We start from the raw sequence: 16,007 nt of genomic DNA on the forward strand, positions 1-16,007 counted from the left end.
AGTCATTTTACTTCTCTGGACCTCAGTTACCTCCTCCGGAAAATGAGGATTGAGACCGTGAGCCAACGTGGTACAGGGACTCTGTCCAGCCAGATTGACTTGTATCCACCCCAGTGCCTGGTACGGTGCCTGGCACACAGTGAAAGCTAAACAGATGCCACAATTATGGATAAAGGGTATTTTTGTCCCAAAGTTTAAAGATCATTTAAAATAGACTTTCGGAATGGTTCCGTAACTAACGTCCTGCTTTTCCTGTGCAGTTGAGCTACTTTTGATCCTGTCCAAGGAAGTGGAGAGCAAGTGTCTTAAAAAACGACTTCCATGCAGCTAGCCTTTCCATTATATTAATTCAAAGCTAGGGCCAGGTTTTTGGGAGGGTGGAATTGTGACTGTCAGAAGATTCAGTAATCTGTGTTTTTTACCCATTTTAAAAGGAACCAGCAATGGTACTATGGCCTGTTGGGACATGAGGTTCCAGTTGCCGATTTCCAGCCACTGCCATCCTTCGCGGGCTCGGATCAGACGCCTCCTGATGCATCCTCTCTATCAGTCTTGGGTCATCGCAGGTAAGGTGACGCTCTCACTGTCCGAGTGTTTGGGAATCTGGGGGAGAAAAGATTACGTTGTCATGACCTTTGTCTCTTTTCCATAGGGACCAAATGCTTAGTGGTGAAGTAAACTCTCAATTCAGTTTTAATATAGAACTACTCTCTAGTAGTTTTAGAGCGACTATATTTGGAACGATCCATAAAGACTTCCCTCGTAGACTTAATTAAGATCATTCTTGATCCTCCCCCTCCCTTTCTTGCAAAATTGGCTAAAAGTGAATGGGTAGCTCAGGTACCTTTGAACCAATTCCTACTTTTCCCCCAACCAAAAGTAGTAATCGCCAATCAGTCGGGGAGCTCTTTGGCTGCTTTTCATGACATTCAGGGGCACTGTGCCGACCCGAAGCGTCTGGCCACCTGCACGTTAAAGCCACACTCGTCCTTGCGATTTTGGACTAATTAAGCAGGTCGCATTCCCAAGAAAGAAAAAGGGACAGGCAAGCGGTGCTTTATCTCACGCCGAATGACGTGAACTCGGCGTGCCTCTCCGATACTTCCAGAAATGAAAAGCGGAGGCTAGGATCTGCGGCGGCCCCCTGAGGGGAGGAGAGGGCCCCAGCAGAGGCCTACGCTCCTGGCAGGTCTAGGTAAAGTGGTGTAAACGCTGTGCTGTTCTGATCAAAAATGGACTCGATAGATATTGAAAACCACGAGTCCAGGTATTCCCGGTGGTCTGTCCAAGAACTTTCTGGCAGATGTGGCGGTTGTTACGGGAGTTTAGTGGCTCCTGCCAGGGCAGCATTGCTTCCAACTGATCCGATGAGAAGGCCAGGGAAGCACTGCTCTAGAGAGTGAGGGCCCGCTGGAGGAGGGGTTTGTCTCCCGTGCGCCGCTTCTCGCCGGCACCGTCTCTCACCGCTGATTCTGCTCAACAGTCCTCCGTGTGAGTATGGAGGAGGCAGAGGGAGAGAAACGAGATCGTCAGGTGAGACCTTGAAAGACCACCAAAATTTGATTTCTAAAATAGGTGAGATCCTCAGGATAAAAGAACTAAGTAGATCTGTCATTTAACTTCCAGAAAATGACAGTCCCTGAAAGTACTTACTGATTGATTTCAAATGGTGGGCAACCACACTGGAATAAAATGAAATGGTCTGGGCTAAGTCGTGTTCAGAGTGTGGGGTTTTGAGGTAGAGGTTACCTTCTGGCCTGGAGATCTTGGTACTGATATGTTAGTGGACAGGTGTTTTTTAAAGCCAAGAAACATTCTGGAATGGTCTAATCCATCCAGTCCCTGGGGGAATGTGACTAAAAAAAAAAATGTTGGTATTTGTTAGGCGCTTATTATGTGCCAAGCACTGTTCTAGGCACTGGGGTAGATATAAGGTAATCAGGTTGCCCCACGTAGGGCTCACGGTCTTCCCCCCATTTTACAGATGAGGTAACTGAGGCACAGAGAAGTTAAGTGACTTGCCTAAGGTCACACAGCTGACAAGCGGCGGAGCAGGGATTCGAACCCACGACCTCTGACTCCCAAGCCCGGGCTCTTTCCACTGAGCCACGCTGCATCCAGCATCTCTCTCTCGTCCTTAAGTCACCTGCAGAGCAAGAGAGTTCCCAGCTTTTTTGGGCCCTTCCCTCCTCGGTCCAACGGCCATGTGGCTAGGTAACTTTTCTTTCGTGTCCAGTCCCGCTACCACAGTGCCAGCCCATTTCTCCAGCAGAGAGCTGATGGTCGGAGACCCGGCTCTAGCGACTTACAGATCGTGAGGTTTGGAATATTAAAAATCACATGCCCCTTTTTATGCTTGGTTAGCGTTAGTGCAGGCGCACCGAATTTCAGAGCTGGAAAGGAACAAGAGTACAAAAATCTGTTTCCGAATCAGAAACAGCTGACTTGCTCTTTTGGCCGAGGGATTGCCTCAGCGTCTCAGCCAAGTCATCTGCTCTGCGTAATGGTGTTGGCGGTGTTTTCCCCGTAGCTGTTCAAGGCAACAATGAAGTGTCCATGTGGGACATGGAAACGGGCGACAGACGGTTCACGCTCTGGGCCAGCGGTGCCCCACCGCTTTCCGAATTACAGGTTTGGCTGCCTCGTCCTCCTTTCTCCCTCCCGTCCCCGTCCTCTCCCACTGTAAAATCAGTTACTTCCCCACCTCTCCCCCCCCCCGCCCCCATTTAGTCCGGCGGTCTGCTTCTGATGATCTCAGCTGGGCTCGTGGGCCATCTTTATTAGAATAAGATGTCAGGGGGCATTCCATCTTGCGATTTCCTCATTTCCTTGGAGCTGTTCGGGGGTAACGCGATCTCCCGAAGAGAACAGGAATCGCGTGGTCGAGATTGCAGCTCTGCGCGGCTGGCCCGCCGTGTGACCTCGGGCGAGTCACGAAACGTCTCCCTGCCCCAGTTGCCTTCTCTGAAACGATGACGACGTCGGTATCTGTTAAGCGCTTACTATGTGCTGAGCACTGTTCTGGGCTCTGGGGAGATAGGTGACCAGGTTGTCCCACGTGGGGCTCACAGTCTTCGTCCCCACTTTAGAGGTGAGGGAACTGAGGCACAGAGAAGTCGAGTGGCTTGCCCGAAGTCATAGCTGACAGGTGGCGGAGCCGGGATTAGAACCCAGGGCCTGTGGCTCCCAAGTCCGGGCTCTTTCCCCTGAACCACGCTGCTTCTCAGCAGGAATGAGGAACAGTGGTTCCACCCTCTCCCTTCTCGTTCTGACCTTAGTAGCCCAATGAAGAACGTAAAAGTCGCTCTGGAAAAGTAAAAGTGTTATACAGATTTTAATTGTTTTCATTAACATTTGACTGCCAGTTCAGGAGGACCGGACAGTGTCACCTGAAGTAAAATTTGAATTTTCTTTTAAAAAATAGTCCATCTCTCTCTCTCGGAGGACTTGTTAACCTTCCAGGTTTGGCTTTGAGAAGCAGAACACATAAATGCGGGCGGTCTTTAGCTTTCCATTTAAAGAAAGTTTCGGTATGGTGCTTTCTTAATCTCTCCATTTTACCTAGGTACTTTAACAGGGCAGTTAAACTAAGATAAGCCAGCCATAATGGATGGGAGTTCTCTTCCTTTGAACTGTGGTCTCATTGCAGACTTCCCCGCAGTGAGGATGGAATGAAATGTCCACGGCATAGACAGTTAAAACCTAAAGGGAAATTACGAGAAAAAGGGAAAAGATGTACTTGCGTATTTTACCTCCCATTTCTTGAGGTGATTGATTTATAATCCGATGTTGCTAAGGGTCAGATTAACCCACGGCCCCAACACTGGTATTCTCCCCAAACCAAGTTCCCGGGTTTTGAACTAGCAGCAAACCTTCAACGACACCACTGACCCGCTCCCTTTCGCTCTCTCTGGCCAGCCGTCCCCACACAGCGTTCACGGGATATATTGCAGTCCCGCAGATGGAAATCCGATCCTGTTGACGGCAGGCTCGGACATGAAAATAAGGTAGGGCTCTTGGGAAGAGGAGGGAGCAAAACTCAGAGTATTTTGCTGATCTTTTCTGCCGCTCACACACAAGGGGTTGCGTTTTTAGATACGTCCTAGGCTCTCGGGACGTGCTCGCACTTACGTTCGGGTGCCTGCTTTATGTGAACGTCTGTCTCTTCCTCTAGACCGCGTTCCTTGTGGGCGGGGAACGTATCTACCAACTCTGTTGGTTTTTTTCCCCAAGTGCTTAGCTCAGTGCTCTGCAAAGAGTAAATGTCAAGTACCTTTGATTGATTTCAGACTCATGATAGTAAGGCGTTTGGCAACGTGATGCTCGTGAGAAGTGCTGATTTTTGGACATCTGTTATGTTGCATAGTAGTCTCTTGCTACAGTCTTCTTTCCACAGTGTTTCAAACTCTCCAAACTTTTTAATGACGAGCCGGGAAAGCACGTATTTGCTACATTAAAAATCTAAGACAAGTTGCACACATCTCCTGTGATTTTTGGAACTGATCAACTTTTTAAATCCTCTCGTAGATTTTGGGATTTAGCGTACCCCGAGCGATCCTACGTCGTTGCAGGAAATACAGGCTCCCCAACAGTGTCGTACTACAGGAAGATCATCGAAGGCACCGAAGTAGTCCAGGTATAATATCTGTCTTGCTATTTTCCTTCAAGGTCTGTAACTAAAGTACTAACAAAATACTTCTTCACTGAGGATGCGTTTAGGGAGGAGAAAAAAAAATTCTTGGGACTAAAAGAAGCAGCTTGTAATGTTTCACACACTGGTTCTTCCTTTGTATTTTCCTTTAAAACCTTCTCTTCCCTTCCCTCTATCCCCTTCCCCCGCCCCCACCCCCCCAAAACGCTTAGATAGATGTATAAAAGGATAAGGTTTATTAGCTTGAAACTGGTCTCCAACTCATTCGGTCATATGTAGAAAAAGTTGACATCTCATTGAGTTCAAAAGGTGAGAAGAACCAGCTGATGAGGAAGCAGCACAATTCAGCAGGTAAAAAATATCCTCCCTGTATAGTCAGTTCTTCCACAACATGGAGTGTCAATAGGCATTTTGGATAGAACATTACTGAGGAATTAGAGACCATCTGCATAAGGTGGCAGTGAGGTGCCAGAAGAATTGGTTTTGTACACGCAAAAGGCGTCAGTTAAGGCCGGGTTTCTGTAATAGTTTCTTCAGGAACACAACCCCCCATGATAAGGCAGAGTCAGCTGAAACTGATGGCGGGGCGGTCAGCCCACATGGGGCAGCTTAATGGAGTCTGGGGAAAGTGGAAGTGGGAATCTGGGGCCAAGAGGAGTTTAACCCCAACAACCAGAACCACACAGTACTCGCTAGAGGTCTTCAAAATGTTTCCCGAAAGGATAATGGCAAAGCGGATTTATTTTTACTTACACATTTTCCTTATCGCGCCAGTTCTGCCACAGCGCGTCTTTTCAGTCGGCATCTCGGCGAGAACGCCGTTGGGGAATTAGGGAGCAGTCATCTGACAAGGAAAGCCCGTTAATAATAATAATGTTGGCATTTGTTAAGCGCTTACTATGTGCCGAGCACTGTTCTAAGCGCTGGGGTAGACACAGGGGGATCAGGTTGTCCCACGTGGGGCTCACAGTCTTCATCCCCATTTCACAGATGAGGTAACAGACACCGAGAAGTTAAGTGACTTGCCCAAAGTCACACAGCTGACAAGTGGCCGAGCTGGGATTCGAACCCATGACCTCTGACTCCAAAGCCCATGCTCTTTCCACTGTGCCACGCTGCTTCTCCACGCTGCTTCCCCGTTGGGGTCCGGGGCACCGAGAAGTACTACAGCATAGGGCTTTGCAAGAAGATGGGCTCTTCTCTTCCACGTGGGAAGCTCACAGTGTAGATGCACGTCTTTCTAGCTCAGGACCTCCGTAATCCAAAAGGGATGTTGCAGTTTCACAGAATTAGTCTGGCTTCTAGGTCGGTTAAGCTCATAAAAGCATTTTACCTAGAGTGCTTAGAAGTACAGTGCCCGGCCCACAGTAATTGGTCAAAAAATGAATGAAGAGTGAATACTATTAATATTGTAACATATAATAGCACGTGAAATATTCCTCTCATCACCCGACTCCCGTCTTCCCCGTCACCCAACAGGAAATTCAGAACAAGCAGAAGGTGGGGCCCTCGGACGACACCCCACGAAGGGGTCCGGAATCTCTCCCGGTGGGCCATCACGATATCATCACCGACGTTGCTACGTTCCAGACCACGCAAGGCTTTATCGTGACTGCTTCCAGAGATGGGATTGTTAAAGTATGGAAATGAAAAGAACCGCACTCATTTGTATAGTTGTAAGAAGGAAATAAATATTATATTGCATTTTTTTCTAAAGGCGTGATTCTGTGATATAAAGTGGAAGGCAGTCTCCGTAGGGTTTATCCTTCGGTTTCTGACTAAACTCATCGTTATTCTATTACCGCTGCTAGACTGAACGTGTCTTCGGGGGCTCCTTCCTCTTTCTTTCTGTGGGAATCACAAGGAAGACAGTAATTGCTGGGAAGTTTTAGTTCCTAGCTCATGAAGGTAAGGCCTTGCGATAGTCTGGTTCTTGGAATAGTCATGGAATTTTTTTTTTTCCTCCGAGAAGACAGCTGGAAGGAGAGTCACATTATCATTCAGACATCTGGTAAACACACTTAAGTAGTCCGTTCCCCCCAGATAAACTCCATTAGCACTTTTTCTTTCCTTGTTATTCTCCGCCTGCAGCATTTCCTCCCGAGCAGCCTGATCATGTGGTTCATTGGCTAAGAGGTCTAATGCCTGCCCTGACTACTGTGCTTTTGAAATCAAAGGAACACCTAACTACAATTTGAGGAGGAAAAGAGCGTAGCTGAGAGTCACGCTTGATAATTCGTTACCTTTCGTTTCTGAAGGCGAGCTTCTGGGGTACAAGTGGGTAAAAATCCCTGTAGACCAAGGGATTTCCTGACTGAGGTAATCTGAAGGAAAAGTAAAATGACTACAAGGGAAAAAAACACATTATGAAGGAAGAGGCCTAGGTGGTTTCTCTCCAACAGTACCATTCCCCTACAGCCCAGAGAAAAATTACACCTCGGGGTGCTAAAATCATCAGTTTGTTGAATTTTCTGGAACAAATGAGAACCTATTACCACGTCGTTAAGGTTTTAAGACAGACTAACTGTATTAGGATCACCTTTACTCACAAGAATAATAATAACAGGGCATACAACGTGCAGAGCACTGATAGAGCCAGGACATCTGTATATGAGAAGAGTTACATTGGGGCAAAACTCCGATTTCTAGGGGCCGCTTTGGGTGAGGACTGCAACAGGATTGCTAAACGGACAGACAACCGTCACCCTCTGGGCCATCTTCTCTCCCCGGTGTAAATCCCTCCTGGAGAGCAAATATCACCGTGGGCCTGATTTAACAACTGGTCCCTAGTGACCCGAGGGCAAGAAGCACAACAGGAATAGACCCTGTTTGTCTTTCCCGATGTCACGAAAATGAGAATACCCCGGTGTAAATCCCTCCTGGAGAGCAAATATCACCGTGGGCCTGATTTAACAACTGGTCCCTAGTGACCTGAGGGCAAGAAGCACAACAGGAATAGACCCTGTTTGTCTTTCCCGATGTCACAAAAATGAGAAAGCAGACCTGAAAGGTGCAACATTAAGAGGGAAAAGTGCCCATTCATTGCTGTGACGGAGAGATGTCTCTGATTCACTCCATGGTTGTGAGGGAGTTGTGCTTTCATACCGGGAAGACTTTTAAGATAAGTCAAGGAGCCAGGTAGCAAAAAATTCCTGAAAATAGCTTTGGGCAGACAGCGTATTTAGGCACTTGGGGTATTTAAAGACAGTATGACGTAATGGGGAGTAAAGTCGGTGTACAGAATACAGATTGAAGAGAACAGACAAAATATTATTCACAATTCATATGTACTTACAAATATAATGGGATTTATTTTGGTACTTTGTTTTCTTTCCATTTATATCCTCTATGTATGTCTTACATTTCAGAATTTTTATCCATGCATATTTTGATTTCCTCTTCTACCTTCTTCCTGTGGCAGGCAGAGTTCCTTGCTAGATAAGATGAGTGGTAAGTCGGAAAGTAGTTCTTCCTGATCATCCGTTACGCCCGTCCGTCAAACTGTGTTTCGGCTCTGGTTTTCAAAACGCAGGCATTTGTCCACATCGCCGTTCTTGCTTTCGGCCATTCTGAAAGCTCAGATGATACGATGTCCAGGTTTTGGAGCCGGCAGTAGAAGGCCCTCACCCACAGGATGATTAAATTATACTTGCGCTTTCTGCAAGATGAGGTTTGAAGGCAATTTATGCCATCTCTTTCCAGTTTCAAAGACGCAGTGTGACTCTTCAGTTTAAAACTTCAATGTTCAAGTCGGCGTCGGCTCCGTCTCCCCGCAGATATTTCTGGGCCATGCATCTAAGAAACAAGTTTAGCATTCTGGATGCCAGATTTTTTGAATGCAGGTCCACGAGGTCCCGGAACAAGTCTACAGAGGGAAGAAGAAGAATAATAACGATGGTATTTACTTAGCACTTACTGTGTGCCAAGCACAGTTCTAAGCACTGGGGTAGATAGAAGGTAATCGGGTTGTCCCACGGGGGGCTCACAGTCTTCATCCCCATTTTACAGATGAGGTCACCGAGGCACAGAGAAGGGAAGCGACGAGACACCTTTAGGGTAAGAATTCAGCCATATAGCGTGTAACGTGAATAAACGCTAAGTGCTCTGAACCATCCCGGATGTATTTTTAATGTAATTTTGGGCCTTCAGTAGTTTCAGTTAAGGACATTTAAAGAGTAGTAAATATCCCAATCAACCACATCAGTCGGGTCCATCGTAATATGCGTTGTGAAGGTGTGGCTTTCAAATACAATTGATGCCGATTGATTGTCCCCTTTATGGCTTATCCGGGCCCTTTGCAGCCCTCTCTTCTTGTTCTGTTGCTGCTCATTTGCACCTCCATCCAAGGCTGGGCTGAGGAAAAAGTACAAAATTCAACCTCATCCCGTTTGCTGCTAATGAGCGCTTCTGGAAATAGGGTTTGTTGGAGAAGAGGAGCGGTAGGCTTTAATTACTGGATTTCCAGTTTGATACTGAATCTCGAAGCACGTCTCCTGCTAGCTTTAAGAGACAGCTCAACTGCATTTGCCTAGTGGACTCACCGGCCTGTAGGCCGCAGAAGCTTCTGTCACCAGTGTCATCCTTACTACCGGCGCTTTTCTGCCCCAGAGAGAGACATTTTGGAAATTGGGTTTGGGACAGATACGTTATTCCTACGTTGGTTTGTTACTGTTTTCATTTTTGCACTTTTTATTTCCTCTTGGCCCTGTCCTTCACCCATTTTATGGTTCCCTGACCAGCTAATTTAAGAAACAGGTGGCTTCTTGAATTTGATTGCCTCTGGGATTGATCAGTGCTCTCACTAAATGGCTTCCCTGGAATTTCACTCTGGCTGCCATCTGTGTCTGCTTATTCAATGTTTCCCTTGGCTTTTGTCCTGACAAGAACCAGCATCCTCCTGGATTTCTCTAAAGCTCAGAGATGAGACAGACAACAACCGCTTAAGCTGTTTCACGCTGTTGCTAAGTCACTGCTGAGGTCGCGTGTGATCCTACCGCTCACGTGCCTGTCTTGCCCCCGCCAGGCCGCAGAGGAGGGACTTTCTCACAGCACAAGTGAGGAGAATTAGAGGGTCCTGTGTTTGTCATCTCGTGGGGCATTCAGTTACCAGGTTTAGTCACCAAAGTTACACGAGGAGCGGGACGACAGCCCCAGGGTGCGGTTTCGTCTCAGATCTTGCCGTCCTACTAGAAGTTTCCACCAAATTGCCAACCCTCATGATACACACCAGACACTCGCCCTAAATTTGGACAAACATCCTTAGGCATAATGTGGCGGTGAGGCCTCAGCAGGGTTGCCCCGGGACCCTGGAACAAATTCCTCCTCTTATGAATTTATCAGAGCAGGCTAGGATCCTTCTGCCTGCTCTTTCCTCTGGGTTCAATCTTAAACGAGGGAGGCTAGAAATAATTGCAGTCCACTGCGAACACCAGTTTCCCAAGGGGGACTTCCAGGAAGGTCTGACATTTGTCTTGAGGGGGTGTTTGCCGCTGGACAGTTCTCTGGTGACTCAACCGAGTACGGGCGGAAAAGCTTTGTGAATCCAGGGGCATTATGCTATATTTCCAGAGGTTTGGGCAAGATGGAGAAACTCCTCTCCTCTGACTGATTCCTCAGTACGGGCCGGGGACTGGAGGTCGGGAACAACCCCCCGTTCCCAGCCCCACGAGACGTACTTCTAATACGAACTGATCATTCCCAGAGGTGGTAATGAACCGGCTGCACCTGCTTCTCCAATCGCTTGCTCAGAGAACCATAAAATGGGGCCCGAGATGCTAGAACTGGAAAAATGGGAACGGCAGAGACAAAGTCACAGCAGTGTAAGACAGGCAAGGGGTAGAGGGCAACAGGACAGGAAGAGAGGAGGATGGACATGCTTCCCTTAGAATCCCGGTGAGCGCTCACATCCCCGTGAAGTACCTGTATAAATTAATAGTCATGGATAGCATCACTTACAGGGTGTTTTGTTGTTTTAGAGGGAGCTTCAGGTTGGCGCTGAGCTGAGCACATTTTGTCCTCAAGTGATTCGGTGGGTACTTGTTGATCTCACCTGAGGAAAGAACGTGCTATGTTCAGTCGGCATCTATCCCCACCGACCCCACTGTCAAACCTACTAAATGAATAACTTAGCTCATCCCTTATCTCAGCGAGACACAGAGCCCGAGTGGGAAGAGTATGCAGAAGTGGAATTTCCAAGAGTCGTCTCTTCTTTCCAAGAGGTTTGGCCACAAGGTCACGAGATCTCTGGGAAACCACAAAGCCCCTTTGGCTTCTCCAGACAAACCATCACATTCACCCCTTCCTCTGTCATCTGGGTAAAGTGGTCAGAGTCCTTTTCCTATGCTATTTTTATTTCCCTTGATAATACCTCGATGACTGTTTTTAACAGTGTATTTCTGGAGATGGTTCAAGAGGGTCACACCTTAGCCCACTTCTAGTTCCACTTTCCTGCTGGTCCTAGCTAGTGATACCTTTACAGTTCCTTCATAATCTCCTTCCCCTTCTTCCCCTAGTCCCTACTAAAGCTTCCGTATCTTCTCCAGATTTTCTCTTTGGCACTGACTTCCTCATCCCCCATTTGCACCTTTCTACCCCTCTTCCACCCTCATGTACACAGCTGCCTAGAAGCAAGATTTCAGCCAAAAGACAACTGCAGGCTCTCCGTCAGGTTCAGATCCCCACTTTGCACCTTACTAAGTTGATATTTGTTCAACATGCAACAGACTTTTCACCTAAACTTGACATTCAAAGAAACAGGTGCAAGTAGGGGCACAAAAATGCCCAAACCCAAGACAGCTGACTGTAGCAAATCACGGTACATTTCGCTGGGGAGTTTGTTTCCCTTCACCTGAACCTTGGAGGGGTCTGTTCGGGGGACATCTTGCCCAGGATTATTTGGGCACAGAGAACAGCTCTGGGCCGACAGACCAGCCTGAGGGGAAACGGCTACCGAGACTAAGCCACTTTGGCAAGGTAGCCCTTCTCATCCTAACACAGAGATAACCTGGCCTCGGGATTCAAAAGGACACACATCGGAGCCCGGCTTCCGAGTCTGTAGTTTCCACTTGGAACATTAATTTTCCATAAAGTGCGGCCTGCTCATATGCCAGGTAGTTGGGAAATGACACCCAGCAGCACCTTCCCAGCCTCAGAGTGGGAGGCTGCAACTGGCAGCTGTGGAAGCAATTGCTGCTCCGCAGGACGCAGAGGAAGAGAAGAGATGGGAGGGATGAAATGATGAAAAGCTCTAACAGAAGCTTCCCGTCACCCTTCACTCTCTTGGACTTCCTTCTGCCCCTCAGGCACGGGTGCCCTCTTTACCCTTGGAGTGCAGGGGCCGAGCTGGGGGCCAGGCTGGACGAAGCCCTCAGATCTGCCCTAGGAGCCCAGGGGAGAAGCAACCGGACCCCGCCTGGGCCTTGCACCAGAATGGGTAAGTGAGGCCGCACCAAGGTGCGGGTCTCAGTGAGCTTCCACCCAGGCCCTTGACCCCGCACGCTCTCGAGCCGGACCTGGAGACAAAGAGGCCCTACCCTAACCGCGGAAGCTGGCGGCATCACCGGGCACCCCTGGTCCTCCCAGGGCTCCTGCTTGGCCTGCGGAACCCAGCTTGACCGTCCCCGAGGGTCAGGGTGGGGACGGCAGGCTTTGACCGCCTCCTTGCCTACAGAGCCGCTGGGGACAAAACCAACGTCTTCACTCCCACAGTCCATATTCAAGAGGGGGTGACTAATGGTCATCGCCTCCACCCACCGGTTTTAGAGCCACTAAATTCACCTGAAAAGCCCCGCGGAGAAACGATTGAAAATCACTCACGTCTGATGGAGTTTATAAAGGATCGGATGAACTTCACGCTGTATCCGTGGTCGGGTCTGTGAACGCGGCCCAGCTGGAGCAAGTGATGATCCAGGGGGAGACTGGCTAACTCTTCCAGTTCCGTGACATTATGGGTGGGGCCCAGGGAAAATACAAATATGGCATAGCCGCGACACTTGGCCCTCAGAGACTCTCTTTTTAATGCCTCTCTGTCCCGAGGGCTCGTTCCCCCCGCCGATATCACAAAGATGACTTTGTATTTTCTGGGGTTGGGGGTCCTCGCGAAAAGGTTATTAACGGTCCACTGGAGGGCGTGGCCGACAAAGACATCTCCATCCGACTGCCGCACAGACTTCTGGACGTGCCTCTTCATTAAAAGCTTACTGGCGTAGGTGGTGAAGTTGAACTCGGTCTTCACCGGACTCTCCCGGGTGTCGGGCGTGAAACTCGGCGGAGAAAGGCTGAGGACCGCTACCCGGTCGCCTGTGGTGGAGGTCAGCGGTTCCGTGGCCACGTCAAAGTTGTCGAACATGACGCTCAGGAGATCTTTCATTTCCTCAAACTCGGCCCTTCCCACGTTCCGAGAGCCTTCGAAGAGTAGGGCGGCATCTATGTACGACCGTCCGGGGAGAGGTCTGCCCTGTTCACAAGACGCGTCTGGTCTGCATCTGTCTAGGAGGAACAACCGAGTGCGTCGTGAACCCCAAGTAAGTACGGGTGAGACGAGGGGCCGTCTCAGACCTTTGAAAATCGCAGAGCGCTAATGTCAAAACTGCTATCGGTTGGCTTCTGACTAAGAACTGGAACTATATGCAGAGTTAAAACCTGGGCATTTCCGCTAGGATCCAGTGGCTCAGGAGGATGGTGGTGTTAGTAAAGCTTCTCTGGGGCTGAACAGAGAAGTTGTGATGTCTGACTCCCACTCCTGGTTCTTGGTACTCAATTTCAACTCTAACTTCTGACCTTTGTCCTTACGGATGGTAACTATTTGCGAAGAGGACTTGAAGAGCGACATCAGATTTAAACGATCCGCTCATCATTTTAGGTTAGCGATAGCACCTAGGAATCCTGAATCCCAAGAGTCAGAATAGAGTGGAGTAGAAATGGAACGCCTTCACTCGGCAAAAGCAGCCCAAGGCTTCTCCCCATTGAGCCACAATGCCTTCCACACTAAAATGGTAACACTGGCTAGGATTTCCTCTTAGATTGGATTCAGTGGCTAAAAGCCCAAAGCCTAACTCTAGAAACATGGGTCAACTAAGCGATTCTTGTTGAGGAAACAGGAACATATACAATGCAAACAAAATGGACAAATAAGAAACAGACAATGGGTTTTTAAAATAGCCAGGACGTAGAAGTCATGTCAGTGGGGGTGGACTGAGGGCCCCAAACATTTCTAGGAATGTGGTGCAAAGCGCCACTGCTCGTTTATGGCACAGGTCGTTGGAAAGCTGGGGGTATAGTCAGCCCGCCCTACCTCCCTCCCGTCTCTCCTCGTATGTCCGGCACTGGGCCTCTACGCCCTCCAAGAGACATCTGCCCCTTGAGGTGGCTTCAGTGTGACAAGCGACATGCTGGCTTTCTAAAATTTTAGCAGAAGGGAAACTCTGTCTGTGAACATGTACACATTTGTTTATCTTACGACATCGATGAATAAGAAGGAACTCTATTGTGCAGGCCCAATTACAGGGTATATCACTTTAATGCCGTGTCCCTATTTTAAAAGAGTAGGATTTTTTTCAGTGGTACTGGCTATTCTAATTACTGCTAATGGCAGCCAGAATTCCTCCCATTTTGTGAATCTTTAGAAGCAAAAGGGCCAGAGCCAAGAAAATTGAGCCAAAATTCATCTCCGTATGTGCAAGTTTTTCTCATTCTTCAGCATACTTACAGTTATTGAAATGATGGTAGTAATATCTGCAGGGTTGAATTCTCCCAATCAGAAAGAATTGGAGGCATAATCAGCTAAACTATTAATATAGAATTAAAGAGAGTGAGCTAGAGAGAGAGAGCGAGAGAAAAGGACAGAAGGAATGGTAAAAGCAGAGAAAAAGCGGTAAGGAGGTTGGGGCAGAAAGCCAGAAGAGGTGCAGACAGGATGAGAGAGCACATGTTGAATTTTCGCTGGGAAACTAAAAGCACTTTACAGAAATTAAACTCGACTCTTCTGGCACTCCGTAAGAGGCGAGTTGAGGAAAGCTGTCGTGTTTTGTTGGGTCGCACCAAACTGGAGGGAAGGCACTACTAGGGTTACTTGTATCTTAAGAGACTGAAGGACATACTGGGTGAAAAACTTTTCCAAAGAGGAATGTTTATGGTGGGTAGTTTACAGAATCCTGCACCTGAGTTGCAGCTTTGGGAGACTCGGGAGCGTCTGGATTCTGTACAAATAGACTACCAAGGCAAAAAAACCCCATGTACATATTGCAGGATATATTTTTTAAGCAATCGATGGTATTTATTATGCGCTTACTAGGTGCAGAGCTCTGTACTAATCGCTCGAGGAAAAAACAATACAACAGAGTCGGTAGACACAATCCCCGCTCACAAGGAGTTTACAGTCTGGAAACACCAAGAGGCGACAAACTCTTCCTCTGATGTAACGTGTCCCCCACCTGCCCGTAAGAATTACATATTTGGAGATCTGATTCAATGCCACTCGATTTGCTCCGAGTTACTTTAAATCCCCAGGGAAATCTACTCCGGGTCGTCTGTCACCACTGCCGAGCTGTCTCCCCCTGGGCCAAAGAGTCCCTCTGTATAGATGCAACTCCATTAAAATAATTGGCTTTTAAAGGGTCTTACCATAGCAAAATGTGCACAGCTGGAGTCTTTTTAATGCTGGCTTGTAATTTGATCCGGGTGGAACAGTGATCACCTGAAACGTGCCAGTGTCATCAATCTATGCAGAACAAAACCAAAAGAGAGTGAGATTAGCAAAGATGATCGTCGTCTGAAACGGAACGGTTCTTTGAGATCCCGGGAAGAGTCGGGTGATACAAAGAATAAATGCTTTTACAGGTCCTTCTTCCACAGAATTCAGTAAACACACGTTCCCTCTCCTCCCACCCTCAAAAAGAGAAAGTCAGCAAGGGGGCTGCCCCAATCCGTACAGCCTCTCCTCCTTCCCGTCTGTCAAAACCCCTTGCCTACGTGTGAGAGAGCCTAAGTGGCCTCCCAAAAATTGTGGCCGGGCAGGAGGGGTGCCTGCCGGATGCAGATCAGAAATGGTCATTCTACGGTTTTCACAAAGCTCCCTGTTCCTTTCCCATCTGAGGCTCTGTTCCATCACCTTCAGTGGGATGGAGAAAGCTCACCACCAGACACCAAGTTCTGCGGCTCCTGGCCCACACCCGGCTCCATGCCTGACCCTGTGAGCCTGCCCACTCACTATTCCCTCCTGCCAGGCTCTTCCCCAGTTTTAGCTCAGAGTCCTTTCCCGGCATCCGTGCATCTAGTCAGACCCATCCGATTCCACACTAACATCCCAACCCCGCAAGGTGGTTGGCAGCAGCAGGACCTTTAACATCAGAATCCCTCC

General features: G+C 48.4%; 2 protein-coding genes across 5 annotated transcripts in view; one reads left to right on the forward strand and one right to left on the reverse strand.

Annotated features, from left to right (window-relative positions):
• PIK3R4 (phosphoinositide-3-kinase regulatory subunit 4) overlaps window positions 1–6,367 on the forward strand; it is a 47,602-nt gene extending 41,235 nt beyond the window's left edge. For 2 of the 3 annotated variants that reach the window (XM_029070802.1, XM_029070803.1), the window contains exons 16-20: window positions 435–566; window positions 2,531–2,631; window positions 3,919–4,007; window positions 4,528–4,636; window positions 6,131–6,367. In XM_029070802.1, coding sequence (XP_028926635.1) covers window positions 435–566; window positions 2,531–2,631; window positions 3,919–4,007; window positions 4,528–4,636; window positions 6,131–6,301 — 602 coding nt within the window. In that variant the 3' untranslated portion in view covers window positions 6,302–6,367. Of the gene's footprint in view, window positions 1–434; window positions 567–2,530; window positions 2,632–3,918; window positions 4,008–4,527; window positions 4,637–6,130 lie in introns of those variants that run through there. The other variant, XR_005660247.1, reaches the window with a different exon arrangement.
• An 805-nt stretch (window positions 6,368–7,172) lies between these two features.
• COL6A6 (collagen type VI alpha 6 chain) overlaps window positions 7,173–16,007 on the reverse strand; it is an 86,460-nt gene continuing 77,625 nt past the window's right edge. For both annotated transcript variants that reach the window (XM_007666174.2, XM_007666173.3), the window contains 4 exons: window positions 15,272–15,368; window positions 12,467–13,138; window positions 10,607–10,700; window positions 7,173–8,516 (listed from right to left, as the gene is read on the reverse strand). In XM_007666174.2, the coding sequence (XP_007664364.2) occupies window positions 8,447–8,516; window positions 10,607–10,700; window positions 12,467–13,138; window positions 15,272–15,368 (933 nt within the window). In that variant the 3' untranslated portion in view covers window positions 7,173–8,446. The remainder of the gene's footprint in view (window positions 8,517–10,606; window positions 10,701–12,466; window positions 13,139–15,271; window positions 15,369–16,007) is intronic.

The sequence above is a fragment of the Ornithorhynchus anatinus genome, chromosome 8, assembly GCF_004115215.2.
Source record: "Ornithorhynchus anatinus isolate Pmale09 chromosome 8, mOrnAna1.pri.v4, whole genome shotgun sequence".
In the NCBI taxonomy this organism is placed as follows: domain Eukaryota; kingdom Metazoa; phylum Chordata; class Mammalia; order Monotremata; family Ornithorhynchidae; genus Ornithorhynchus; species Ornithorhynchus anatinus.